We start from the raw sequence: 25797 nt of genomic DNA on the forward strand, positions 1-25797 counted from the left end.
TATCAGCTGGCTGGGACAAGACAGATGACAAGGGGAATTGAATTGAAGCTTCTTTCTTCGATATCTTGAGAGGGAGACCTCCGTTTAGTGTCTCACGGGCGGGGAGTACACAATCTTCCTCGACTTGATAGCAGCCCACTTGTATCGCTTGACCCACACGCTCAGCGCGAACAGACCGGTCAGAATGGTCAGCGCCTTCCATCCCATCTTCTTGCGCTCATCCATCTCCGGCTCGGCAGCCCAGTTCAGGAATTCGACGACGTCCTTGGCCATCTGAGAGGTCGTGGCGGGGGTGCCGTCCTCGTACTCAACCAGGCCGTCAAACAGGACACGGGCCATGGCAATACCTACAAGAAGTTCATTTAGCTGAGTCTATGATATCAGGTAATGGTGTTACATACCGGTACCAGGGAAGTACGGGTTGAAGTTCATTCCCTCCTGGACCGTTGCGCCCGCCGGGGGCTGATCCGGGTAACCGGTCAAAAGACTGAAAACGTAGTTGCAGCCACCGTGACGACCCTTGATGATCAAGCTCAGGTCTGGGGGAAGAGCACCGTTGTTGGCAGCACGGGCAGCCTCTTCATTCTTGTAGGGAGGCGGGATGTAGTCGGAAAGTTTACCGGGGCGCTTCTCAATCTCGCCCTGTTCGTTCGGCTCAGTGTCGTACTCGTGCTCTTCCGCCATAGCCTTCATTTCATCAACCGTGTGCATCACACCGACAAATGCGCGCCACGGGACACGGGAGAGGGAGTGGCAGCCCGCGCAAACTTCACGGTAGACCTGGAAACCACGGCGAAGGCTGGAGATAAATGAGTAAAGATTCTGCCCCCCTCCAAAACAGCAATTGGCCACTCACGCCTGGTGATCGAAGGTCTTGAACCATTTCTGGTGTTCCCATGGGTACTGAGTCGGGTGCAACCTGGAACATCACGTATCAGTCTCAACATTCTTGCCGAATCGAATCCAGTCGGAGCTGCAGCACTCACCCCTCCTCAGCAGGCGTCATGGCAAAAGCCTCTTGTCCGTACAGATGGTAGTACCAAGCCGTCGATCCGATCGTAGCGATCGTGGCAGCAGTAGCCGTGAGGGTGAGGTAAAACGGAGAGCTCGCATTCTCGGCGCCGGATGATGTGGAAGATGCCCGCTGGACAATTGATCAGTAAAAGACCGTCATAGCCATCAAGGGGACCGTGAAGGGCCATTGCCCTCTTCGATTAAGGCCAATGGCAGCCACAGCGTGGGATTGCGTACCGAGGGCTGCCGGAGGCTCTGTCGTGCAAAGGCCCGCGAGGCCGCAGCACGCAGGACAGAACGGGCCAGCATTGCTGCTAATGTAACCAAGACCCTCCGTCAAAAGAAACAGAGGAGAAAGGAACAGGAACCGCAGAGGGGTAGGAGAGGGGAGGGACGGTGGGCACCGTGCAGATAGATATCCTGTAAGGCTTGAAGTGAAGTTGAAGTTGGCGATCGGAGTCGTCAAGTTTCTCTTGGGGGTGGATTGGCTAAACCTTCACGCTGATTGGCTGGCTGCCCGGGCTTAGCCTCCCTCGGCGAAAACCGCGCCGGCTCAACTCATTCATCGTCCATGCCACGACTGTGCATGCCTTTGTTTTCAAAAACAATGACCTCAATGGCCTTAGGTGGCAAATAAAGCCTACGTATATATGCAAATCCGAATTTGAGAGTTACAATTATCATAGAACACCAGTGAAAATTCAAATCTCCCCAGTACCTCCTGGGGTAAGGCACTACCGAGGGTAGTTCTGACGGGCAGATTTATATATCGTTGAGCAGGACATTGAACCAGACCTTCTCTTCATTTAACTAGAAGACGTGTAATCTCTCGCAGCACGCATTATGGAGCGTAGAGATGAATATAATGTTGTATCTATCAAGTTGTTCTCCGTCGATATGCTAGATCCCGCTTCACTCTAGTCTGACGTGAAAAATGATCACAAGGAGTATTTCAAGCAACAGTCCAAGACGGTACTCTATCTCACTCCTGAGGTCCCAGATTTGAATTGTAGTCATGTCCGCACTCTTCAGATGGTGAGACCAACATCTAACATCTGTGAATTGAGTTGAGATATCTAGCCCAATGAGGATATTTTGCCGGTCACGTCCGCCTTCCTCGCGGCAGGCTTCAACATGTTCTCGAACCATTGACATCGACCACTTCAGTGCCTCAGAGTTTCCTTTTGGTTTGTTCTTTTTTATAGTTCAAAGATGACCGGATTAAGATCCGTCGAGAGAGCCGTACGAGCCTCCTAGTTCTAGAGGTATATTACACCATAATATCACCGATCACTCAGCGCCGACCCCACGAGAACGCCATCTCCGCCTACACCCTACCCCAATAATAATTTCTGCCTTCCCAATGTCTTTTCGGGAGAGACAAGATGTCGAACTTCAAGAAGGTGCCGGTCTCTGGCGGCCCGCGGAGAGACGTCCTGGCGACGCTGAAGATGGCTTCGTTAGAAATTTCGAAGCCAGCTCTTCCTGCCGGTATGCGGTCTACGGTGACGATTCAACGGACTCTGAAACCAAACTGGACAGAAGCTAATATAGCATAGAGATAATGTCTCTGGTTTTGGATTACGTTGGCCCCACAGATCTCATCAGGGTCGCACGAACGTCGAAGCGGATGCGGGAAATGGCATACGATGATACAAGATGGGTACAGAGACTGAAGCGCATGGGTTGCTGGGACGAATTGCAGGCGAGACAACTAGCGGAGCAGGCGAAGTTGGATCGCACAATTGGTCCCGCGGAAATCACGGCGCATGTAGAATCGAGCGAGGAGAAGCCTGGAGTGAATGGAACAGAACTTAAGTCTCATGACCGCAAAACCTCGGCGTCTGACGGCTTTGATCCAGTACCGATATCGTCTGTGGGAAATTCGGAACAATCGGCGACTTCCACAGAGGACAAGGCCTTGCAGGTGTTGAAATCCGTCAAGTCAGTCCGTGGGCAAGCGCGACAGGAGTATGGAAAGGTTCATGCTGCTTTATCGCCGTTATACGAGGACATTGTAAATTCAGGAGGCTCAACGGACAGCTTGGTTTTCAAGAAATACACTGAACCGGAGCATCAGGCGCAGATGCTTTCTCAACTACAGGCGTTCGCAAAGAGCGATAACACTGAAGGCTGGTTTGAGCGAGAACAGCGGCTCCGTACTGCCATCTCATTGTTCGAGACTGCGGCAATCCGAGAGTTTCGAAATGGCTATGAATCGGACGACATTGACGGTCTCATGCGGAGATACGCTCACGTGTTGTGGACGCTCAATGGGGGCCAGGCCGCAATTGACTTGTTCCTCCACCATAATCATCTCGTAACACGGAAATCCGACTTTGGCAAGGTGACGGATTGCATTGATCCAGAAACAGGAAGTGTGAAACTTGAGCACACGCAAGCATTTCTCACGCGATTTGGCGTGGCTTATAATGAAGAGATCTCGATCATCGACCGAGCGTTTCCGCCCAGCTTAGACGTTGTTTCCCCGTTTCTCGAAAAGGTCGGGAGCGATGTTTTGTCTCCATTCCTGACTGCACTGTTTGATGAATTACACCGGGTGAATATTGAATCCTATCTGAAGGCGGTTTCTGGGACGTTTGTGCAATGCTTTAACTTCATGCAAGATCTGCGGCCTCTTCAGAGTGACAATGAAAGCCTGCACGAGGCTGTGACTCGTGTACTTGGCCAGATTTATGAACCTCATATTGACCTATATCTAGCGGAGGAGCTGGACTTCTTCCGACAAGGTAGTGACGCTACAGTCCGAGAATGGGACAGACAACTCTCTGAACAGGCCGCCTCGACAGAATCCTTTCTGATGTCCAACGTCAATCGACAAGCAGATAAGAAGGACTTCATGTCTTCTTTCAAGAAGGTGGTTATGATGCCAGTGAACATTCTTCCTGGGCTCTCAAGCAAACCCAGCGGTCCGAAACCTGAAGAAGGGCCCAGGGACGGCCACGTGCCCTCTAGAAGCGTTTCCCGATTCTCTACTGTCACGCCTCCTCTCCCCAGTCCGTTACCAGAGGAGGCTCCAACGACTGAGCTTGCTGCAAAGGCTGCTATCATGAATATTAAACTGGAGGCTATCCGTTCGCTTTTCAGCATCGAGGTTGCCTTGAGCCTGGTCCAGGCTGCCAAAACCAGTCTTGAGCGTGCCGCACAGTTCGTGAGACTGGGTGGTGAATATGGGAATGCAGCCAAGCAGCAATGCAAAGGCATATTTGTGTCTCTTCTGAACATCCTCGGACATCGCCACGTTATCGAAGGATTTGACAAAGCGGTGGATCATCTGTCCAACTACCGACCTCGAGAGCAAGGCGAGCGTGATCGTTCCGGAGTCGAACCTCTGGTCACATTTCTTGAGCTGGTTAACGTGGGGGATCTCATCCTCCAGATGGTGGATGTGTTCTACGAACAGGAGCTTGTGGGGTCGAAGTTGACCGACCGAAATGACTTTCTTGATCCTGCTGTCAAGGGGAAGAAGAAATTCGAGCAGATGCTGGATGAGCGGGTGGCATCTGGAATGAACAAGGGAATCGACGTGCTGATGGAGGAGGTGGACTACCTCCTGGCGACGAAGCAGTTGGCTACGGACTTTAACCCAGGAGTCTCGATGGACTCACAGCGGCAGACAATGGATGTTGGTGTCAGCGACGCTGCTCGTGCGGTGGTCGACGTTGTCTCGTCGCATACTCAGATGCTGATCGGGAGTACGGACAAGAGCACGCTCGATGTGTTCAACCAGGAAGTTGGGCTACGGCTCTTCACAGCGATTTGCAAACATCTCAAACGCCAGCGGATTAGCGTTGAAGGTTCTCTGAAACTGATCAGGTAGGCTGAATTGAAGACTTCTGTCTGAAGGCACGTTTACTCACGTTGAGACCAGCGACATGACCCATTACTTCAAATTCATCCAAACGTTCAAGAACAACGAACTTCTTCTCTACTTCAAGGCTCTTCGAGAGCTGTCGCAGATCTATCTTGTGGATCCATCTGACGCGAAGGAGCTGGCTACCATCATTGCCGATAACGATCGCTTTTACGGCATCTTTCGGGCGGAAGAGGTCTACGAATTTGCCGAACGGCGGGCGGACTGGTTCCAGGTGCGACGGGATGTCGAGCGGGCCATGTATGGCGTTGGATGCAGCGTGATGTGAGATACACTTTACTCTATATTTATATGCCTTCGACGATATGATTGATGATATGATCGACGATATGAGACTCTGTATATAACGGACTTTCTGCGAGTCGGGGAGTTTTTCCATCTGGTGGACGGCGTCAACGCCGTTTGAGCGGACAGTTGCGCCGTATGAAGTTAGATCTCTGCCTCTCTCGTGATTGTTTTGTTCTTGTCTGGTATACTATAAACTACATGAAGGTGATGACAGGATACCATACTCTTGTGGGATGACGTTGCCCGTATATACTGAGGTGGATTGCCAATTTATATTAATATTAGCACTGAGATCAGTCATGAATGATAGATAGAACGTTCAATGGAGAGAAGTCCTGGGTAATGCGTTTCCGCAATTGAAGAATCTATTTGTTTTCCTGTATCCCCTGTGACGGTGAAACTCCAGTCATGTTCACGGAGTCATCGACCTCAGTGCGTACTGAAATACTGGGATATTCTCCTTAAGTCCTATTGAAAAGGCTTCAACCAACGGTTAACCAACCATGCGTGAACACCATGAGTCTAGTGCAGCAACAGCTGTAACCCCTGGCAAATATTCCAGTCATTTATCAATACGTCTTCCACAGCAGTTTGCTATTTTTTTTTGGTACCTGCACCTGATCTATTGGATCCGAGGTCATATCATTCACAACTAGCATATGATTTGACTACCTACGCTGCGAAATTCTGTCACAGACTTACTCATTCTATGGTTGACTGTTTGCTATGGATAACTACTTCAAAATGTCGATTTAATATAATATAAGCAAAATTTCATGATTTCTACTGTATTTATGTATCTGTACAGCCACTTCTGTCATAGAAGCACATCATGACTCAATCAGTGGAAAAATATCATCACTATTCCTCAGATATATATCTATATACAGAACATAGAATTCTCATTTCATTGCTGATAGATGCGCATGCACTGCTACCGTCGTCATCAACCTACCTCACCTCAGGAGATCTCACCATGTTGTGGACATATATTTACTTCTCCACAAGAGATTCATTCTGAAAATTCGAAAAAGAGGCTGCTCAAATCTAGTCAACTGCATTTTATCATCCCAGTACCACTATGATCCTATATGCAAGGAGTTCAATATCATATTCGTTTCTTCTTTTGCTGTTCTCATCCAGAATTACATGCTACTTGTCTACGGACAGCAAGCAACACCCACCACCATCGTTATAATAACAACCATTCAAGCCACAGCACCGCCTCAACCACTTTTCCTTCATCGTCGTCATACCTGACCGTCCAAATTCCGAAATGAAATCCTCAATAACACCAACTACTATCGCAACCAACACAACGCCAGCTCAGTGATATGGAACACGACCCTGGCAGATTACGCGCAGAGATTGGCTGATCAATGCCTGTAGAAGCATTCCGTACGTAGAGCACAATCAAGTCCCATCCTCCTACGTTTCAAACACTCGAGAGACCCAATTTACAGTACATGTGGTTGACATTCATCTTATTCTTTTCTAGAGCGGCTCCTACGGCGAGAACCTCGCCCAAGGCTATTATTATCCCACCGTCTCCATCCCCCCCGTCACGTCAGCATCTGGGCTAACGAAAGCCTATTTAATACTACGACTACGACTACACCGCGCCAGCGGGCTTCAGTGAACAAACAGGGCATTTCACTCAGCTCGTCTGGGAAAGCGACGAGACAAGTGGGATGCGCTGTTGCGGAGTGCGGTACCCCGCGCCTCCAACTGTGCCACAAAGAGAAACACCAGTGATAGTGGTGCTGACGATGGTGATGGTGATGATGCTGACCAACGAGCTACGGGCTGGTTTGTCGTCTGCGAGTATGACCCGCCGGGGAATGTGGTTGGTGACCATGATGCCTTTTTAAGGCGAATGTGCAGCCTGCGCTATCGGAGGCGGAGGGCGTTCATACTCTGCGGCGAGAGACGGCTTGCTTGGGCTTGGGCCTGGGCTTGGGCTTTGGGTGCTGTCTTTATAGGTCAGGTAGTTCTGTTTGGGGCGTTGTGAGTGGATTGCATTGGTATGAGTGAGCGACCTATATGAGTTTACTCGGAAGGTGCCCAGCACCTTCGAGTTATCGTTGGTTCCTATTTTGTGTGGACATTGCATGTATATTCCCGTCTGTCTGCTTTCCGATGTACAACAGGGTATCATCGACATCGACATAATTTATACTGAACACCTCGATCTTCTTGTTCAGATCAATGCCGCCATATCCTAACTGCTTTGTCTCTCCCCCCGCTGCCAACTCTCTCACCGTCCGGGCTCCAATCCACGGCGTAGACTTCGTCCTTGTGCCCTGGCAGATCCATGGCCAGCTTCCCGGTACGGACATCCCAGACTTTAAGAGTTGTGTCTTTGGACGACGAAACCAGAAGACGGGAATCTGCGGAGAAGCAGCACTGATAGACGGCGCCGACATGGCCGCGCAGTGTCGTGATGAATCTGTTTCCTGCTCAGCAATCTGATAGCATATATAAGGTACATACAAAACATGACTTACTTTCCATCTCTGGCGTTCCACAATTTGACGTGATTATCAAACCCCGCAGAGGCAATATATGCTCCGTCTGGAGAAAATGTGACATGGTTCACTTCTTTCTGATGACCTAGCAACCGAGCAACCGGCTTCGTCGAGTTCTCCGGATCCCAGAGATACATGGTGAAATCGTCGCTTGCAGACACGAGTCTCTCCATAATCTTGTTGTTGATCGTGGCGGCTTTCTCGAACCGCTTCTTCGCTACCTCGACCCTTTCCGCCTCCGTCTCCGGAACCTTCTTCGTGTGGTCATGGAACGCGGTCCGGAGGACAAAGTCAGTCGAGAGAGCCAGGTGGTTCACGCGGTGGGCATGTGCAGCCAATGTCTGAATGAGACTGCCGTCTTTGGAATTCCACACTTTGATCGTCTTGTCATGGGAGGAAGTATATATTTTCCCGGTACCACCCCAGCGAACACAAGTCACGGAACCCTTGTGTCCCGTGAGGACAATGTCGATCCTCTTGTTCACCACATCCCACACGCGAACCGTTGAATCCTTCGATGCGGAGGCCAAACGAGGCCTTCCAGACTCCTGCAGATGATAAGGTTCCCACGCCAGACCGTTGATCCACTTGGTATGACCCCGGAGTGGGTTTCCCAGAGGCGTGCCCTTCTTTGCATCCCACAGTCGCACCGTATTGTCCATACTCCCTGTTGCGATCATGGCACCATTGGGGGAATAACTGACTGCCAGGACCCAGTTCGTATGGCCTTTTAGTGTATGTAAAGGCGTGCCGGTATCGCAGTCCCAAATTCTGGCGGTTGAGTCACCGCTTCCAGTCACCATTGTAGACGAGGACACGGGTGAGAACGCGGTCGCAAGGATCGCTTCTCCATGGCCGGCTATTGCGGCAGAACATCGTGATACTGCCTTAACTCGAAATACTGCTTGCGGGGTGTAGTAGAGGTTGACTGTATCTTCGGTGGTTTTGAGACCTGGCTTCAGCAACGAATGATATAAATCCGACAAAATATCGACCACCTGGTCATCTTTGTCGTCCGACTGATATGTGAATCTATACGGTACCCGTTCATGATCATCCTGCAGTGGCGCATAACATTAGTCGCAATTCCGGGCAGATTTGACAAAACTTTGTCGAAACAAAACAATGCGTACCTACATTACCCTGTAGTGTGTTCAGAAGTGTCTCAAGATTTTTAACATTAGCATCAGCGACAGGAACAGCTACCGCAGGACCGGTCGCTGTGCCAGTGGCCTGGTCGATGAACTGGACTCGGATGCTACCCAGGTCGCTGGGAATGCTCTCGATTTCCTGTTGTAGTCGTGCCTTCTCCGCGATTTCGCGCTTTTGCCGCTTGCTCGGAGGAGGCACGAGTGTCGCCATCTTGCCGGCAAGTGAGGGCAGGCGACACAATCGTTGTAGCGATAGGAATTGAATTCGACTTCGGAGATTTTGGATGTCGCCGCCGATGTAGAAATTTTGGAGTGCCGCCCTAAACCCGTTTGGGAAACCTTATCTTATCGGCCGCGCGACTCCTTCCTTTTTGAGAACTACAGTACCTTCCCCTTGTCTTCCTTGATCTTGCCGAAGAAACAATGAATTACCTGAATGATGACCAGAAAGCTGATTTGATATATCTGTTAACCAGAAGATAGTGTAAAGCTCAAGATGTCCTCAGCTTATACAACAGGAACGTCCTACCCATACGAAGACGTCACAACCACCTCTGTACGCGTTGCAGACCAGGTTGGTAGTGAACGGCCATGGACAGCAAGACCAACCACAACCGCAACAAGCATTGCATCGCAGGAAGTGATATGCGCCATCAGCGAATCCCGGGGTGTATCTCCTACGGTGGGCCTTGTGTTTGTCAATCTTTCCACTTCAGAAGCAGTGCTCTGCCAGATCTGTGACAGCCAATCCTATGTCAAGACCATCAACAAGATTGGGGTGTTCGAGCCCAGCGAGCTCATCTTCATGAACACCGCCAGCGGCCCCCAATCCAAGCTGTACTGTATTGTTCAAGAGAATCTCTCGGAGCTCACGATCAGCTGCATCGATCGCAGGTATTGGTCCGACAGAGCTGCCCATGATTATGTGGAAATGCTTGCATTCCCTGAGGAAATCGAGTCCATCAGGGTTTCCTTGGATGGTCACTACTTTGCCGCATGCTGTCTGGCTGCGGTAAGTCAGCTTCGGCCTGTTGATCAATGCCTGAACTTATTTTCTGCAAGGTCTTGAAATATGTCGAGCTCCAGCTCGGCAAGTCGTTTGCATTCCATTCTCTTCATATCAAATTTGAACCGTCTCAAGGATCAATGATGATTGATCTCTCCACTATTGTTTCCTTAGAGTTGATACAGAATCTCCAAAAGAGCAAGTCCCGGGACTGCCTCTTCGGACTGCTCAACGAGACGCTCACACCAATGGGTGCCAGATTGCTTCGCAGTAACCTTCTTCAGCCCTCTACCGAACAGGGAAAGATTGTAGCACGATACGATGCTCTTGAAGAGTTGAGTTCAAAGGAAGAGATGTTCTATTCTGTCAGACAAGGTAAGATATGCAATCAGCCTCGCAGTGGCGGCTAATGTCTGGTGTATGCCAGCTCTCAAAGGGTTTATCGATGCGCACAAGGTCCTTACTTCTGTCAGTGACCTCTCGTGACTCAATGCATTGCATCTAGACTGACAAGAAAGCTCATCCTCAACCCCGTAAAACCCACATTTCACCATGTGGAGCAATCGGTAAACCATGTCATTATGCTCAAGTCATACGTCATGTCCATCAACCCAGTCTATGAAGCACTGGCTGGAGCGCAGAGTGCCCTCCTGAAGAAGATCAGAGATGTTAGCTCCTTATTCCCGAAGAAATAAACAAGATGAAGGATTCTAAAATTGATAGCTGTGTGCTCCATCTGGTTACCAGTCGATTCGAGACATGATCGACGAGATGCTGAACGAAGATGTAACGTACCAGAGCAAACCACTAGATCTAAGGAATCAGCGTACCTATGCCATCAAGGTGTGTTTTGACTGGCTGCAGTGTCTTTACATGAAGTAAGCTGACTTGCTGTAGGTAGGAGTGAACAGCCTTCTTGACGTTGCGAGGCAGACGTATAAGGAGGCCAATGCAGATGCGACAGAGCTGGTTACAAGACTCGCAGGTCCGTCGCGTGTCTGCCTGTCTGGGTTTGTCCTGACTCTGTATAGAAGTATATGACCTCACGTTGGATCTGAAGTTCGACAGCATGCGACAGTATTACATATCTCTCTCCGTATTCGAGTTGGATGAGGGGGCCCTTCCTGATATTTTCATTAACTGTTTCAGGAAGAGAGACCGCATCGAGTGCCAGACTTTGGATCTCGTCAAACTGAACCAGAGGATCACTGACGCCCACAATGAAGTGATCAATATGAGCGATCGGAGCATTCAGGAGTTGATCAGCGAAATCTGCACGGATATTTCGGGGCTTTTCAGAATCAGTGAAGCCATCGCCACCTTGGACATGTTGGCGACGTTTGCACAGCTTGTCACGACCCAGGACTATATTCGGCCAGAATTGACCGATGTCTTGGCCATCAAGTCTGGTCGTCATCCGATTCAAGAGAAGATTCACCGAGGCAAGTTCGTACCGAATGACACCTATGCAGCACAACAATCGCGGTTTCAGATCATCACCGGGTGCAACATGAGCGGAAAATCCACATATATCCGTTCCATTGCGCTCATGACAATTATGGCACACATCGGATGCTTTGTCCCGGCGGACTATGCGTCGTTTCCCATTGTGCATCAACTATTTGCTCGAGCGGCTGCTGTAGATGAGATCCACGCCAACGTGTCAAACGTTTGCTGCTGAAATGCGCGAAATGTCGTTCATCCTTCGCAACATCGACCCTCGAGGCATGGTTATCGTGGATGAACTTGGCCGTGGGACTAGCACGACAGACGGGTTGGCGATTGCAATTGCTATCGCAGAGGCCCTTGTCGACAGTCACGCACTCATTTGGTTTGCAACTCACTTTCGCGATGTCGCCCGTATCATGGCTGAGCGTAGCGGGGTCGTCAACCTCCACTTGGCTGTGCAGTTATCCCCCCAGGCGGATAAAATGACCATGCTGTACAAGGTGCAGGAGGGCCACGTGCAGGAGAAGTTCTACGGACTTGCTCTAGCAAAGGTGCTATCCTTTCCTCGAGAGGTCTTAGAGACTGCGCAGACGGTCTCCACGAGACTCAACGAGATCGCTGAACGCCACGCCGCCGGCTCCAAAGCTCTATCTATTGCCCGAAGACGAAGATTGATTCTGCATCTCAGAGAGCAGCTTTTGCAAGCGGTAAATGGGACGATGGAGGGAGAGACGTTACGAAAATGGTTGGAGAGACTACAGGAGGAATTCGCATTGAAAATGGCCGCCATCGACGCCGAGTCTGATGCATTTGCAGGCGATGCCGGGGACAACGAGACAGTGAAAGCGGACAATGGACAGGACTCTTTCCAGGCCGTTGAGGATCTAGACGAGGATGTCAACACGCAGGAGGTAGCCTCTACTGGATGACGGTCCTAAGTCTTCGACCTCTCAACCTGTGATTCTGAACAACTGAAAGCTTCCCATTCGAAAAAGGAAAAGGAAAAGAGAAAGAGAAAAAGCGGAGGAGATTCGAAAATTAGAACTGTATTATTCTTCAGCCAGTCAGTCCCATCGCCGAGCTCCAAGATCAATTCGTCCTAGACGGGGACAAGGGATAGAACAAACAAACAAACAAAAAAAAAAGAACTGAACGACAAATAGAATACAGAGGTCGCAAGATATATAGCTATACTTTCGCCTTCTTGGATAGAGAGGGAGAGAGGTTCTTGCTCGCACATCTGATAATCAGTCTTGTATATATATTGTGCCGTACACAAAGAATAAGGTCAGGTAAGGCGAGCCCTGACATTATGCCCTTGTATCCAACACCCTGCGCATCAAGATGGCATGAAGATTGTCGAGAGAGTGAGAATTCAAGGTCAGGTCAGGTCCAGTCCAGTTCACTCCCCCTACCCCTGTCGAGTCAACCTGAATAAAGAGGTCAGTCGGGTAATGTGAGAGTGAGAGTTCACCCCTATCTATCAACTTGAATCAAGAACTCGGACAAAGTGAGAGTTTGACCTGACTATTAGCTTCCCCTGTTGAGTCAGGCTGAAGAAAGAAATCAGATAAAGTGACCTCATTATTTGACTCCCCATTCAGCCAGGGTCATAAAGTTGGGTAAAGTGAGAGTCTGACCCGACCATTGGCTTCCAGGCCAGGTCAAGAAGTCGGACAAAGTCAAGTCCAGGGTGAGAGTTTCAACCTTTGAGGTAAACAACCCAAACCAAGCTAAGCCGCCAAGATTTATTTGTGTAACAAGAGTCGGGTAACGTAAGAAGTCAGGAGCTTGAAACCATTGTCAGGGGACTCAGGATAGGTTCTCAGATCAGATCAGATCAGGTCAGGTCAGTTCAGTTCAGTTCAGACCAGGTGATATTGGATCAGGTCACAACAAAGATATCAAGTATAAATGAAGAAACGATCTAAGATCTCGGATCGATCTATCTCTCTGCAAGACTAGAATTTAAGAATTATTCTTACCGTCGCTGTTTCAGTCCCATTTGTTACATTATCACAATCACCAAGCTACGCTACGCCATACTATGCTACGCTATTCTAATTCTTGCACGCTGAAGGTACTAAAAGCAACTATGTAATACTAATATTATCCAATATCGACATGAAGAAAGATAGGTTTCTTCGATCATCGAGCCCCTGACAGCAGGCGTCGTGACCAAAGACGCGACTATGGCAGCCTGATTATCCAAAGTGAAACAGGGTCTGCTTCCCTTTCTTACCCTTACCTTTCTTCCCCGTGGCTGGGCCCAGGTCGCCGTTTTCGGGTTCATCTCCACTGGCAGATGCTGCTGCTGCTGATGAGGAGGAGGAGGCGTTGCCGGTTCCCCAGGCATTCACTGCCGGTGCACGTTCGTTCCACCGGACGGTGCCGCGAGTCAGACCAGCCATTAACGTGTTGGGTTTGGGAGCCGCGGGGAGAGCAGGGAATGCTTCTGTGTCATTGGCATTCGGGGCGGCGGTTCGTGGAGCTGCGCGAGAAGGAGTAGACGTGCTGGATGTTGCTGCGGGCGGACGAGAGGCAGGGTTACCAGTGCCCCAGACAGGTGCAGACGCCGCCGTTCTTGCAGCGGAAGAAGAAGAGGATGATAAAGGCGGGAAAAAGTTTCCAGACGACAAGCTCCCAGGAAGAGCACCGCTTCGGCCCACAGCCGACCGCGAGGATTGAGCTGTCGACGACTTTAACCGTAGAACACGCTTCCCTCCTGCCCCTGCTGTATTGGACGACAAACCCGGAAGGACGCCGCTGGGACCTGGCAACGCCGGGTAATCTTCGTTGATCGCCCGCCAGTCGTTCCACGCCTTGAGGAGGCCGTTCTTCTTGGATTCGTCCTCGTAGATTTCGGCGAGTTCCTTGATCAGTTTGCCCAGCTCGGAGCTGGGTGCATCGAACAGCGAGAAGAAAGCGTCGATGAGGTCGGTTGCGGAGATGGCGGAGGTGCGGTAGTTCGATACTTTCGTGCGGAACTCCGAAATTTTGAGTTGGTCGTTTTGGAGGAGATTTGACGCCCGTTCTATCACGGCAGCGTGGCGAAGGCGGCGCGCTTGCTCCTGGGGTGTGAGAGGACCGTTCTCAGTGCTGATGCTGAGGTTCTCCATCGCAGAGACTGGTGGAGTACGAGCAGCAGCAGCAGCAGCCTGGGCCGGGGTTGGACCAGCGGCGCGAGCAGGGACTCGGACACTTTGAGTGTCGCTGGGAGTGAGCTGGCCACCGAAACTTCGCGTGGTGACCGATTGCGCGCTCTGGATAGCCAACTGCCTCTGATAAGCCAACTCATCACGTCTCAGGGGCTGAGCGCTAGAGATGGGAAGTGGCTCTGCATTTGGATCTCGCCCTCTGCCTGCACCTCGGCGCTGCCTCTGCGGCTGATACGGTGTCCGGTAATCAAAGGTGGACATATCCACCGTTCGAGCGTCTCTCCTGGCATCCTTAGACAGTCCGTGGGGATGGACCTCCAATTGATGCGCTTGCAGATCCATCTGGGTTTCAAACACCACAAATTTCTTCTCAAGACATTCCTTGTCCAGGCACAAGAAGTGCTCCCTCTGGAAGTGATCTTCGAGGGCATCATAATCAATGTAATACTGCTGCTGACGATTGCCGGACCGGCGGTCACAGATATGGCAGCGTTCATGCTTGTCTCGGCAGTGGGCATATAGCTCATCATCTCCGTAGAATCGTATTCGACAAAACCCGCACTCTGGATGGCCTCTGAATCCGCTTTGGTTGGCATCACCGGGATTGTCGTCTCCGTACTTCTCATGTTTTCGAAGTTGGGACGTTGTAAATAGTTCGTGTTCATGGGTGAAGACTTTCTTGTTCCGCGTACACAAATCACTGTTCTCCAGTGTGAGCATTACAGACTGATACGATCTTCCATCGACACAGATGTTGTATGTACTCACCACATAACCTTTCCATGTTTGCTCTTGACATGACGGTGCAGATCTGGCCATCCTAAACAAGCCACATCGCAGTCCTTGTCTGGACAGTTGTATCGGAGCAGAATGACGGTGTCTTCGAAGATCTCTTCCCGTTCGTACTTGATTCCCAGATTATCGTCTGTTCGAACTAATTCCGCCGGCGTGAACTCTTCGTACCGCTTTGCGGGATCGTCGGTGAAGATTACGAAACTGGACTCGGTCTGTGAAATGAAATGAAAGAGTTAGCCAGTCTCCAGCGGCAGATGACTTTCTTTCAGGCAGAGGAAGCTTGACATACCCGACAATGTGCACACGCTTTGGTCTTGTAGAGCGCTCTCAGCCTCAGCGCACAGATATGGCAAGTTCGATGATTGCAAGGAGCGACCGACGTATGCTCGACTTTCGACGCGCAGATAAAGCAGATCTCCCCGTCGTCCGGCTCATCCGTCGCTGTCGCAACCAGCTTGCCCTTCGCATCGCTCTCTGTTCCTTTGGCATCTCCGGTCGAGCGATCACCGGAGGTGCCTGGCCCATCAGGGACAGTGCCCGGTGGCTGCCCGCCGCCTCCTGATGTGGCATTGGAAGCCTGTGCTTTAGGCTTCTGGCTGCGATTTCGTTGTCTGTCGCGTCCACCTCGACCTCCTCCACCTCGACCTCCTCCACCTCCGCCACCTCCACCCCGGCCTCTTGGACCTCGAGGTGGGCCATCGATGCTGCCATCGTCTCTGCGGTTCTCTGAGCGATCAGAATGATGAGCCGCGCCTCGTCCTGGCCGTCGCCTGCCGCCACTAGAGTTGGAGTTTCGCGGTCCCGCCGGCGGGGGTGCTGCTGGGTTCTGTCCCTCTTCACTCATCGCTGTAGGTGTCCAAGCGATTTGCAGGGATTAGAGGGTAGACAAATCGAGAACCAGAAAATATAGTGTCTTGACGAAGTGAAGCCTGTGACAATAGTGCCCCAAGCAGCTCTATGCGACTGACGGTTGCGATCTGCGGCAGGGTCCCGCGGCGTCGGGGATTTTTTGTGGTGGGAAAGCTGGAGCGCGGAAAGCGGTCATAAGCCCGCGTGGCGGAGAGCCAACTTGACGGCACCAACTCACTGAAACAACGCTCGCTGCCTACACATTCTATGTGCATTATCCAGTTGTTGTGGATATTACCCTGAGCTTTAATGAGTCAGAAAACGGCAATAACCGGTCAGGTGGCCGGTTGATTCTAGAATTGGAGCAACAAGCCAATCATACTGGCGGATTCCTGCTAGTATGCCGATCCGTAAGCAAGAGACGTCGGAGTACTCCGTACAGTTGATGACTTGAATTCATAGAGCGATTTCAAATTAACTAAATTAACTACTCCTGAAATGTAACTAGATCTGCCATTTGCTTGGGTGAACAACCTCAGAAGCGCCCGTAAAAGCCACCAACTCCCGCTTTGAAGAAAAGAAACGCATATGTATGAGAGACCGCTAGGGAACAAGATGCAACTTCGTAACAGAGATAGATAGAATACCAGATGGAGCATAAAATGGATAGGAACTGAGAGAAGAAATGCGCGCTATGCAGCAGATGCGACCGGTGGTGTACTGGTTCGAAAAGGAGTGTTTATCTTGGGAAAGCGACGGAAAGCGTATACATTCAAAATCTCCTTACCGGTGAAGTCTCGAAGCTCCTTTCCGATTCATTCATCAGGAGAATAGAGATTTTGATTGAGGATCTTCGTCATGGTAAACATGTGCACCCGATCCTGTTTGAATACCGCGCGCATTCGATCATCACATCGAATCTGGCGGCGGTCAGTCGGGTCCTGGAGGTTGTTCTCCCGGATGTACTGCCACAGCCTTTTGACTGTCTGTGGACGAGAGAGCTATTGCCCATTAGCAGCGAATACTCCAACGTAGTGTCATGTATGCTTACCGAGACTTCCCCGTCTAGGAGGGCAGAGAGAGCTGGGGATAGATTCAGAGGTTTCTACATCGCAATCAGCGCCAGGACATTATTAGACTGGACAGACTGGCTTAGACTCACGTGGAAACCACCCGAGCGATTGACCTCCTTCTTTGCGCCGGCCTCCGAGCCGGACTCCAAGTCGGAGTCTTCGACTTTCTTTGACGTCTTCTTCACTTTCCTCTTCACGGGCGCAGTCTTTCGCATGGCACTGCCCCTAGTCGGCCGAGCGCGCTTGTTCTCTTCCGCCTGAAGCTTTGCAGCTAAAAGAGCATCCGCATCAATGTCATGATCCGGCTTCCTTTTCTTGGACGGAGGGGTCTTGCTCCCGTTCTCTTCAGGTTCATCACTATCCGCTTGCCGCTTCTGCGGGGAAGACGACGATGGAGGAGGAGAGGGATCTGTGGTTTGAGCGTCTACCGCTCCGTCATGGCCGTTAACCGATTCGGTGGACGGTGCTGCTTGCTCCGACGACGCTGTTCCCAAACCCTTCTGCTGTGCAAAGATGTCAAAGCGCTCCATGATGAGCTCTTTGATTACGGCCTGTGAACAGTCAGTAAACGAAACTGGCGACGTAAAGCGACAGGGTTGGGTGGGGACAGCGCAATGACAACCTTCTGCGGAGTGATATCATAGTCCACGGCTTCCTGGATACCTTTGCGAATGCGCTTTTCGGAGATAGTATTCAGGTCGCTAGCAGCGAGGATCGAATCAATGATCTTAATATAATTCTCGCGGACATCCGGGGGTACTATCAGAGCCGACATCAGTCCCTATCATTGCCCGCGTCACAACAGTAACACTTACGCGACATCTTGGCTAGCGATTGCACTGAGAGGATTGAGAACGCTGGCTGCCTCCAATTACGAGAAAATGGTCACGTCTGAAATGGTCACTCCAGAGCACGAGAGGGCAGAGGATGGAAGATATGGAAGCCACCCCGATGTTGGAGTCGCAAGGTATGTAGAGTACAGAGTACCGCGGGCGCTTAAGATCGGTGGGGCATGGAAGCTGGAGCTCAGAGTTGGGAGGAGAGAACAAAACTAAGATAGGATGGGGCGGCACAGGAAGCTAGATATAGACAATCGGGAAGGTCTCACAAGCAATATATAAGCAAGCAGCCCAGCAGCAGTACATCCAGGCTGTGAAGGCTTTCCAAACACACAAGCTGGAAACAATGAGCTGGGAGCTCAAGCCTCACGCGCAACTCACTGCTGAGGATGGCTGAGTAAGCAGTCGATCTCATTACTGCCGTCGAGGGTGCCCGATCGGGAAAGGCGTCCGTCCCGCGATCAGTCACGTGACACTCCAGATCAATTTGCCTGTTTGTCTTGTTTGGCGCAGGTTCGGGTGTATGACTAAGCATCACACACAGAAACGGGAGGAGATTAATCTTGCCCTAAACCAAAGAGTCAAGAGACCAGGACAAGGACCGCCCCTCTGTGCGTCGCTTCCAGAGCAATCTGTGGCCAGAGTGTCCATCGCTCATCCGGTCAGTTTGCCCACAATGGCGCCCAGTTTTGACAATCTTTCCGAGCAGGATCTCCACGACGAGGTGGACGAGGAGGAGATTGATTTCTCAGGTGTGTTTTTTCCTGGCGAAATTTTGTTAAATTTTTACCCCTCACTCGCTGACGCGCGATCGTCCCCGGGCAACAGATCTGAAAGCACAGTATGAAGTCCGACTGGAGGAGGGTCTGGACACCTTTGTCGTCCTCGATGGGCTGCCTATCGTGCCGGAAGAGAGCAGGGATAAGCTCATCAAGTTCCTGCTCAAGAAACTCAACACGGTGGGACGGACGAGCGCAGATGCGGTCTTTATGCCGTTGAACGACAAGAACATGTCGGAGGGGTAGGTGTCGGAGATGTGCCCGACGGCCTGATTGAGCAGCTAACGATTGATTCTTTCCAGTTTTGCGTTCGTTGAGTTCGAGACTCCCGAACAGGCCATGGCCGCCGTCAAACATCTCCATGGAACCCCTCTGGATAAGAAGCACACGCTGCTGGTGAACAAGTTGACAGACATTGACCGGTACGGCCGCGAAGGACGCATCGATGAGGAGTACAAGCCGCCGCACATCGAGCCGTTCAAGGAGAAGGAGCACCTGCGGTGGTGGCTGGGCGACCCGAATGCGCGCGACCAGTTCGCCATCTTCCGGGGCGACAAGGTGGGCGTGTTCTGGAACATGAAGAACCAACCGCCCGAGAATATCGTCGATCGAGCACACTGGACCCAGCTCTTCGTGCAGTGGTCGCCGCAGGGAACGTACCTGGCTTCAACCCATCCGCAGGGTGTCCAACTCTGGGCCGGCCCGAGCTTTTCGAAACAGAAGCAGTTCCCGCACCCATTTGTGCAGTTGATTGAGTTCTCGCCCGGGGAGAAATACTTGACGACTTGGTCCGCTCGCCCCATTCAGGTGGAGGAAGGCCAACAGGGCCCGTTGACCTACGAGGAGGATGGAAAACACATCATCATCTGGGATATCGAATCGGGAAAGCCTCTACGGTCATTTGTGGCCCATGACCTCTCCGGTCCGGATGGGGATGCGGGCCCCAAGAAGAAGGTCCAGTGGCCGGCGTTCAAGTGGTCTGCGGATGAGAAGTATGTGGCACGGATGCTTCCGCAGCAGTCGATTTCGATCTACGAGCTGCCACGGATGAACCTGCTCGACAAGACGTCGGTCAAGATTGAGGGGGTCATGGACTTTGAGTGGGCACCGGCGACTCCCAGCCGGGAAGGGGTCAAGCACTACGAGCAGCTGCTGTGCTTCTGGACGCCCGAAATCGGCAGCAACCCGGCCAAGGTCGGGCTGATGAGCATTCCGTCGAAGGAGATTGTGCGGACGAGAAATCTGTTTAATGTGTCGGATGTGAAGCTGCACTGGCAGTCGCAGGCGGCCTACGTCTGTGTCAAGGTGGACCGTCACTCCAAGTCGAAGAAGTCGATGGCTACGAATCTGGAGATCTTCCGCGTCAAGGAGAAGGGCGTGCCCGTGGAGGTTGTCGACAGCTTGAAGGACACGGTGATCAACTTTGCGTGGGAGCCGAATGGAGACCGGTTCGTGCTCATTACCACGGGCGAGGCTCCCACGGGGGCAGCAGTGCCACCGAAGACGGCCGTCTCTTTCTTTGCTCCGGAGAAGGTGAAAGGTGGAGGCGTGGGCAACTTCCGGCTGGTTCGCACGATTGAGAAGAAGACCAGCAACGGCATCTACTGGTCGCCCAAGGGGCGCTTCGTCGTGGTGGCTACGGTCCACTCGCAGTCCAACTTCGACCTGGACTTCTGGGACCTGGACTATGAGGGCGAGAAGCCGGAGACTCCCGGCGAGAAAGAGTTGGCCGCGAACCTGCAGCTGATGAAGTCGATCGAGCATTACGGAGTGACGGATATCGACTGGGACCCGACGGGTCGGTATGTGGTCAGCAGTGCTAGTGTGTGGACACATTCGGTAGGTAGCTGTCAATTTACAAAAACTATACTGGTCGACAAGCTAATGTCTACAGATGGAAAACGGCTGGAACATCCACACGTTCGCTGGGCAGACTCTGGCGGAGCACCCGACGGAGAAATTCAAGCAGTTCCTGTGGCGCCCGCGGCCGCCGACGCTGTTGAGCAAGGAGGAGCAGAAGCAGATCCGCAAGAACCTGCGCGAGTACTCGAAGGAGTTCGAAGAGGAAGACAAGTACGCGGTGGACATTGCCAACACGGCGGTGGTGGAGAAGCGCAAGCGCGTGCTCAACGAGTGGCTGGCCTGGGTCCGCAAGGAGAAGGAGCTGCTGGCCGAGGAGAAGAAGGCGCTGGGCCTGCCGGAGGAGGACGTGGTGGTGGATCTGATCAAGCCGGCGCCCAAGGCCGAGGAGGCGGCGGCGGCAGACGCGGTTGTCGAGGAGATTGTGGAGGAGATCATCGAGGAGACGGAGGAAATCATTGGCTAGGCTGTTTGCGATTTGCTTTTTCACTTTGCAGGAACATAGGGCTAAAATGAGACTTGTATTCATGAGTGTGAAGACTTTGAAGACTGCGACTGTGAGACTCTGCAAGTGAGTGTGAAAAGTTTACTAGGGTTTATTACGGAGTGATGAGTGAAGACGTTGACATGGCTGTATGATTGTATGTCTAGCCAATTTGGCATGAGAGACGACAGAGACGACAGACGATGGACGATAGACAACTGACTGGACGCATACCTAGTCTATGGAGGAGAATAGTGAATGATCCTGGAAAAGGAAAAGAAAAGAATAAAACAAACAAAGCACATTCTGTTGATCTTGGTGAACATAGATTTTTGGGCTCTTCGAAGATGTACTCGCTTCCAATCAATTCTCAAGCTACCTAAATTGACTTAATTTAACTCGATTGATTGCACTAAGTTAATATTATATCTATGAACCTCATCCCTAGTGAGGAGCTCGCACTTCAATGCGGTGCTTAGGTCTAGCAGTCCATACTTTATTATTATATGGATGAAGCCAAGACGAGCTCCTTGCGATCGAATCGACTCCCCCCTTTTGGATTCGACCATGATATTGCTTCCCTCATGCCTAATATCATGAAGCAAGCAATATATCATTAATAATAAATATCCTTAAGTATTTTGCTATTTTACCTGTCTGACCTACCTATCATAGTAATAATGACAATAAAGCTATCAACCATGATCACAAGCCAGTTTAAAAATACTAAAATACTATTTGCTAATACCACTTAGTCTTACAACCCTTACTAGAGCGAGATAGTTATGGAAGGCATACAAGATCTTCTTGTTTTAATAGAGGAGAAGAAGAAGCCGATTAAGACCTTATGGATACTACCTAGTCACAATACCATTTAAGAAGGACAGTAGGGAGATAAGGAGTTAGGTAGAATAGATTAGCTCTTTTATCCCTTTATTGCGCCAAATCTATAAGCAATATCCCTTAACTAGAATACATAAGGAGGAGGAACAATAAGAGGGTAGGAGTATTAGTAGTACTACTCTCAAGGGTGATTCCTTTTCTACTGTAAAGAGAAGAGAATTACCACCTAAGGGTACCATTCCATAGTTTTGGTTGAATAGGAATAGCCCTGGGCCTGCCTTAGTTGGCTATATGTGTACTTATACCCAGGCTTATGGAGACAGGGGCTCCCATGTCTAAATCAAGGCCCGCGGTTATTACGCCGTCTCTGCACTGCACTGCAGCGGCCAGGAGTACATATCTTGACGCTGCTGGAACTCTCCGAAAAAAAAAAACCCCACAAGAAGTTTGGCTAGCATCCCGGTGGTGACCGATCGATCTGTTAACTACCCCAATGTGGATGAGAACCTTCAGAAGTATCTATCTCATGAGTGGGAATATTACTGTATATGTATTGTCCACGTTACGGATTACAACGTGCAAAAATTCAGCACATATATCGAGGAATCTGTCAGAGTGATGACGAACCGATTGATTGATTGATTGAGTAGTTATGGAGCGTTTTGCTGAGAAAGAAGAGTACTAATTTTCAAGTACGTAGGTACCTAAGGTATTCCATGGGTGACAAAGGTAGAATACATTCGAGAAAGAAAAAGAAACAAGTGAAGAGGGAAAAAAGGATTTTTTTTTTCATGCAGTCTGAATGAAGCAGCTCAGGCAAGAGGCCTTCGACCCCAGTGTATCGTGTCCGAGACAGAAGGATTCTGTCGTCCCGTCCAGCACGAAGTGAAATTATCAGTGAAGAAAGCATTACAGAAGAGAAAAAAAATCAACAGTAGACGCCTGAACCATCTGCAGAAAACCATCCGACTTGCAACAACACTGAACTAATACAAAAGGAAAAAAAGTACGCTAGCAGACAGCCTACAAAATGAATCTTTGCTTCTTCCGGTTGTATGCCCGCTGGTCTTTCAGCCACTGCCGATAGCCCTGAACGCTACCAATCTTCTCACCATAGTAATCCGGCACCGGGTTGGCAATGGAGTTGGAAGAAGGGTCCACGCGGAACCGCTTTATCCGGTCGTAGAACTCCTTGTCCTTCTGTTGTCAGACACCCGCGTCAGTAAAACATCCCAGGAAGAAGATAGATGCAATAACTGAATGTCTACTCACCTTGACAACTGCGCTCCGGAACCGCCTGTAAACCAACCCCCAGATCGCATTCCCCAGAAACGGACCGGCCAGCCATCCGACTGCGCCACAAGCAGCCGTCGCCAGTCCCAGCACGACAAACGGATCCAGTCCCATCACCTGGGCCCCGAGAGATTCCAGATCCTGCGTGGAGAGAATCTGTATGCCGACCGCCGTGCTGGCGATCGAGGTGATAATGGACGAGACGAGCGAGTATCTCCGCCGCGACGTACGGAGTTTGAAAAATGTGTTCCAGTCGAGCGGGACCTCGTCGGAGGCTGTATTAGCATTGCGACTCGTCGACGCAGCGGAGGTAGTGGAATTTGCACGAATCCCGGAGACGCCTTTCTGGACCGCGGCGACCAGAGTGGGAGCTTGCGCGGAGCGGGGTGACGATCTCAGCAACAGCGTTGGTCGCTGGCACGAAAGTCGGGTGCAGGAGGAGCAGGATACGACATGATTCTGGCCCTTGGTAGCGAACGAACTGGCAGATCGCTTCTGAAAAACTTTCGTTGCCATGGTCTGCTGCTGCTGGTTGAATGGAGTCGAAGCTGACCCCACATACGCAAAGGGTGCAAGACCAACGCAAGAAAATCTCGTGCCCAGGACAGCGGTCCGAATGGGGACGTTCACCAGCGTGGTATGCATTTTTGCGCAGGAGCTACTTGTCACGGCGTCGTCCTGCTAGAGCAATGATGTGGCTGGTGATCGGAGAGATAGAGATTTAGTTTTGATGGAGGCTCGACAGCTCGCAGCAGAGATGTCATTGCGGGTTCGCCGTCCGGAGCTCGCTTCATGGATTACATAAGCATAGAACCACTGATACCAAGTCTCTACGATAATAAGAAAGTTGGAGGATATTCTTCAAAATATACTAGCTGTTATAGTCTTTGCGGGATCTCATCAAATTGACATGATCAGGTTATATCGTACTGCATACTGTTTGGATATCTAGCTTCTTGACGCCTCTATACAAGACTATGATCCATCCTCTATCAACATAGCGGTCATGAGCTGTCATAAATTTTATGCTTGAAGACATCACCTCCTCTAGGGAAATTGTCGGTTCTGCAAGGTTCATCTAGTCCAGTGCAGGTATCTCTTGGCTTGTCGACTTCCACTGGCAACGGGACTAGTGAAAGTCGTCTTTCTTGACATCTCCAGGGCGAGCCTGAGGAGCGGCTTCCCGGCCAAACCCATTTACACGGCCATAAAGCCACTTCAGGGTGACCGTATTGAGTGCCATGATGACAGCGCTCAGTGAAAAGAGGCCGATGCGCCCAGGAGTCGGAAGGAGTTCGAAGATCGGATAGGGATACCTGATCCCATCAGCAATGCCAATGGTAACGAACGGATGGGAAAACCTTACCATCCATTATGCGCGTAGCATTTTTCGATCCAGAACCAATAGCCGAAGGCGATGATACTGGACAGACCCAAAGCGGGAAGAGCCGTGATCGTCCACGGCGGAGAGAGAAAAAGCAAGTCTACCAACAGGACGATGGAAGGAAGCGCATGGAAGCTAATGTCTACGAGCAGTCAACCAGAGACGAAGAAACAGCCGGACCAGACGACTCCCTTACCTGCATAGAGCGGGATCGTTTCAGACTCCGGGACCACCAAAGACTCGTCGATCTACATTCATGCACGATTAGAAATTTGATGAGGTCGGACAGGGTGGAACGGAGTACGAACAAACTTCAGGCCCCAGTAAAGGATACTGATGAGCACCTCCATCGGAGCACTGCAGACTGACAAGAGGTTCTTGAACAGAAACAGCCGTCGGGAGAGAGTGAGATCGGCAAGAAGCCCAACGGCAAATGTTACGGTTGACAACGTCAGACCAATAATGGTCAGAAACTGAAAATGCCAGCCATACGCTTCGGATCTACTCTGGTCAACACCAGTCTCTTGGGCATTTTCAGGCGAAGCATCCTTACGCATAGTTTGGATTGTCAATGACACTGCCTCTAGTGTTAATCCCTGATGGGTGATTGGTCGGCAGAGGAAACCTACTATTTAAACGTCCAAATGAAGCTCGACAATCCTGTCAACTGGGTTCGGAGTCAGCCACGGATTCGAAGAGCCTAATTGTGCGGGAAGCTCACATGAAACAGGGCTGAAATCCCTCTGGAAGGACTGGGAAGCTTCTGAAGAGGATGCTTCTTGATCAGATATTCCGAGGCCTGGGAAGATGCCATTTTGCGGTGTAGCTACCAGGACACTATACGGATGTTGGAGACACAAGAGTCTTAAATACGAAACATAAGAAAGCGCAGCAGCTGGGCTGTTCTCATGCGAGCCGGTTCCTATGTTCGGAGCCCGGAACGCCAGCTGAACCGTGGATTGGCTGCAGCTATCCATGTGCCCATTGCAGCTTATGTCAGCCATTGCTACCTGACCCGGTCTAGACATGTATGTACTAACCAACTATACTGTCAGCTTCTTATTTCTTTGTGTCAACAAAGGAGTACTGTAGCCCGACTTTAAACATTT

The 25797-nt window shown here is 50.8% G+C and overlaps 11 protein-coding genes across 11 annotated transcripts; 5 read left to right on the forward strand and 6 right to left on the reverse strand.

Moving 5' to 3' along the window:
• Nucleotides 1-84: 84 nt before the first annotated feature.
• Nucleotides 85-1323, reverse strand: VTN77DRAFT_8090 (uncharacterized protein; the record flags this gene model as incomplete). The annotated part of the gene is made up of 5 exons (XM_069424550.1): nt 85-347; nt 402-799; nt 857-919; nt 987-1144; nt 1252-1323. The coding sequence occupies 5 exons, from the start codon at nt 1321-1323 to the stop codon at nt 85-87; spliced, it is 954 nt and encodes a 317-aa protein (XP_069274824.1).
• Nucleotides 1324-2399: 1076 nt separating this feature from the next.
• On the forward strand, nt 2400-5177 carry VTN77DRAFT_8091 (uncharacterized protein; the record flags this gene model as incomplete). The annotated part of the gene is made up of 3 exons (XM_069424551.1): nt 2400-2505; nt 2574-4851; nt 4907-5177. 3 exons carry the CDS (start codon nt 2400-2402, stop codon nt 5175-5177), a joined length of 2655 nt encoding a protein of 884 aa, XP_069274825.1.
• Nucleotides 5178-6576: 1399 nt separating this feature from the next.
• VTN77DRAFT_8092 (uncharacterized protein) lies at nt 6577-6952 on the forward strand (the record flags this gene model as incomplete). The annotated part of the gene is made up of 2 exons (XM_069424552.1): nt 6577-6595; nt 6696-6952. 2 exons carry the CDS (start codon nt 6577-6579, stop codon nt 6950-6952), a joined length of 276 nt encoding a protein of 91 aa, XP_069274826.1.
• A 450-nt stretch (nt 6953-7402) lies between these two features.
• VTN77DRAFT_8093 (uncharacterized protein) lies at nt 7403-9087 on the reverse strand (the record flags this gene model as incomplete). The annotated part of the gene is made up of 3 exons (XM_069424553.1): nt 7403-7646; nt 7705-8783; nt 8863-9087. The coding sequence occupies 3 exons, from the start codon at nt 9085-9087 to the stop codon at nt 7403-7405; spliced, it is 1548 nt and encodes a 515-aa protein (XP_069274827.1).
• Nucleotides 9088-9372: 285 nt separating this feature from the next.
• VTN77DRAFT_8094 (uncharacterized protein) lies at nt 9373-11563 on the forward strand (the record flags this gene model as incomplete). The annotated part of the gene is made up of 8 exons (XM_069424554.1): nt 9373-9888; nt 9939-10257; nt 10310-10350; nt 10401-10550; nt 10606-10725; nt 10780-10867; nt 10914-10959; nt 11032-11563. The coding sequence occupies 8 exons, from the start codon at nt 9373-9375 to the stop codon at nt 11561-11563; spliced, it is 1812 nt and encodes a 603-aa protein (XP_069274828.1).
• Nucleotides 11564-11609: 46 nt separating this feature from the next.
• On the forward strand, nt 11610-12260 carry VTN77DRAFT_8095 (uncharacterized protein; the record flags this gene model as incomplete). The annotated part of the gene is made up of 1 exon (XM_069424555.1): nt 11610-12260. The coding sequence occupies one exon, from the start codon at nt 11610-11612 to the stop codon at nt 12258-12260; it is 651 nt and encodes a 216-aa protein (XP_069274829.1).
• A 1275-nt stretch (nt 12261-13535) lies between these two features.
• Nucleotides 13536-16128, reverse strand: VTN77DRAFT_8096 (uncharacterized protein; the record flags this gene model as incomplete). Its single annotated transcript, XM_069424556.1, has 3 exons — nt 13536-15189; nt 15258-15496; nt 15574-16128. 3 exons carry the CDS (start codon nt 16126-16128, stop codon nt 13536-13538), a joined length of 2448 nt encoding a protein of 815 aa, XP_069274830.1.
• Nucleotides 16129-16948: 820 nt separating this feature from the next.
• Nucleotides 16949-18028, reverse strand: VTN77DRAFT_8097 (uncharacterized protein; the record flags this gene model as incomplete). The annotated part of the gene is made up of 5 exons (XM_069424557.1): nt 16949-17134; nt 17185-17238; nt 17296-17757; nt 17829-17965; nt 18022-18028. The coding sequence occupies 5 exons, from the start codon at nt 18026-18028 to the stop codon at nt 16949-16951; spliced, it is 846 nt and encodes a 281-aa protein (XP_069274831.1).
• Nucleotides 18029-18721: 693 nt separating this feature from the next.
• VTN77DRAFT_8098 (uncharacterized protein) lies at nt 18722-21150 on the forward strand (the record flags this gene model as incomplete). The annotated part of the gene is made up of 4 exons (XM_069424558.1): nt 18722-18797; nt 18874-19066; nt 19127-20663; nt 20719-21150. 4 exons carry the CDS (start codon nt 18722-18724, stop codon nt 21148-21150), a joined length of 2238 nt encoding a protein of 745 aa, XP_069274832.1.
• Nucleotides 21151-23034: 1884 nt separating this feature from the next.
• On the reverse strand, nt 23035-23949 carry VTN77DRAFT_8099 (uncharacterized protein; the record flags this gene model as incomplete). The annotated part of the gene is made up of 2 exons (XM_069424559.1): nt 23035-23211; nt 23284-23949. 2 exons carry the CDS (start codon nt 23947-23949, stop codon nt 23035-23037), a joined length of 843 nt encoding a protein of 280 aa, XP_069274833.1.
• Nucleotides 23950-24433: 484 nt separating this feature from the next.
• Nucleotides 24434-25502, reverse strand: VTN77DRAFT_8100 (uncharacterized protein; the record flags this gene model as incomplete). The annotated part of the gene is made up of 7 exons (XM_069424562.1): nt 24434-24620; nt 24671-24830; nt 24885-24936; nt 24997-25189; nt 25242-25265; nt 25318-25355; nt 25410-25502. 7 exons carry the CDS (start codon nt 25500-25502, stop codon nt 24434-24436), a joined length of 747 nt encoding a protein of 248 aa, XP_069274834.1.
• Between the last annotated feature and the right edge of the window lie 295 nt (nt 25503-25797).

Source organism: Rasamsonia byssochlamydoides (genome assembly GCF_041956645.1).
Source record: "Rasamsonia byssochlamydoides strain NRRL 3658 unplaced genomic scaffold VTN77scaffold_69, whole genome shotgun sequence".
Taxonomy (NCBI): Eukaryota; Fungi; Ascomycota; class Eurotiomycetes; order Eurotiales; family Trichocomaceae; genus Rasamsonia; species Rasamsonia byssochlamydoides.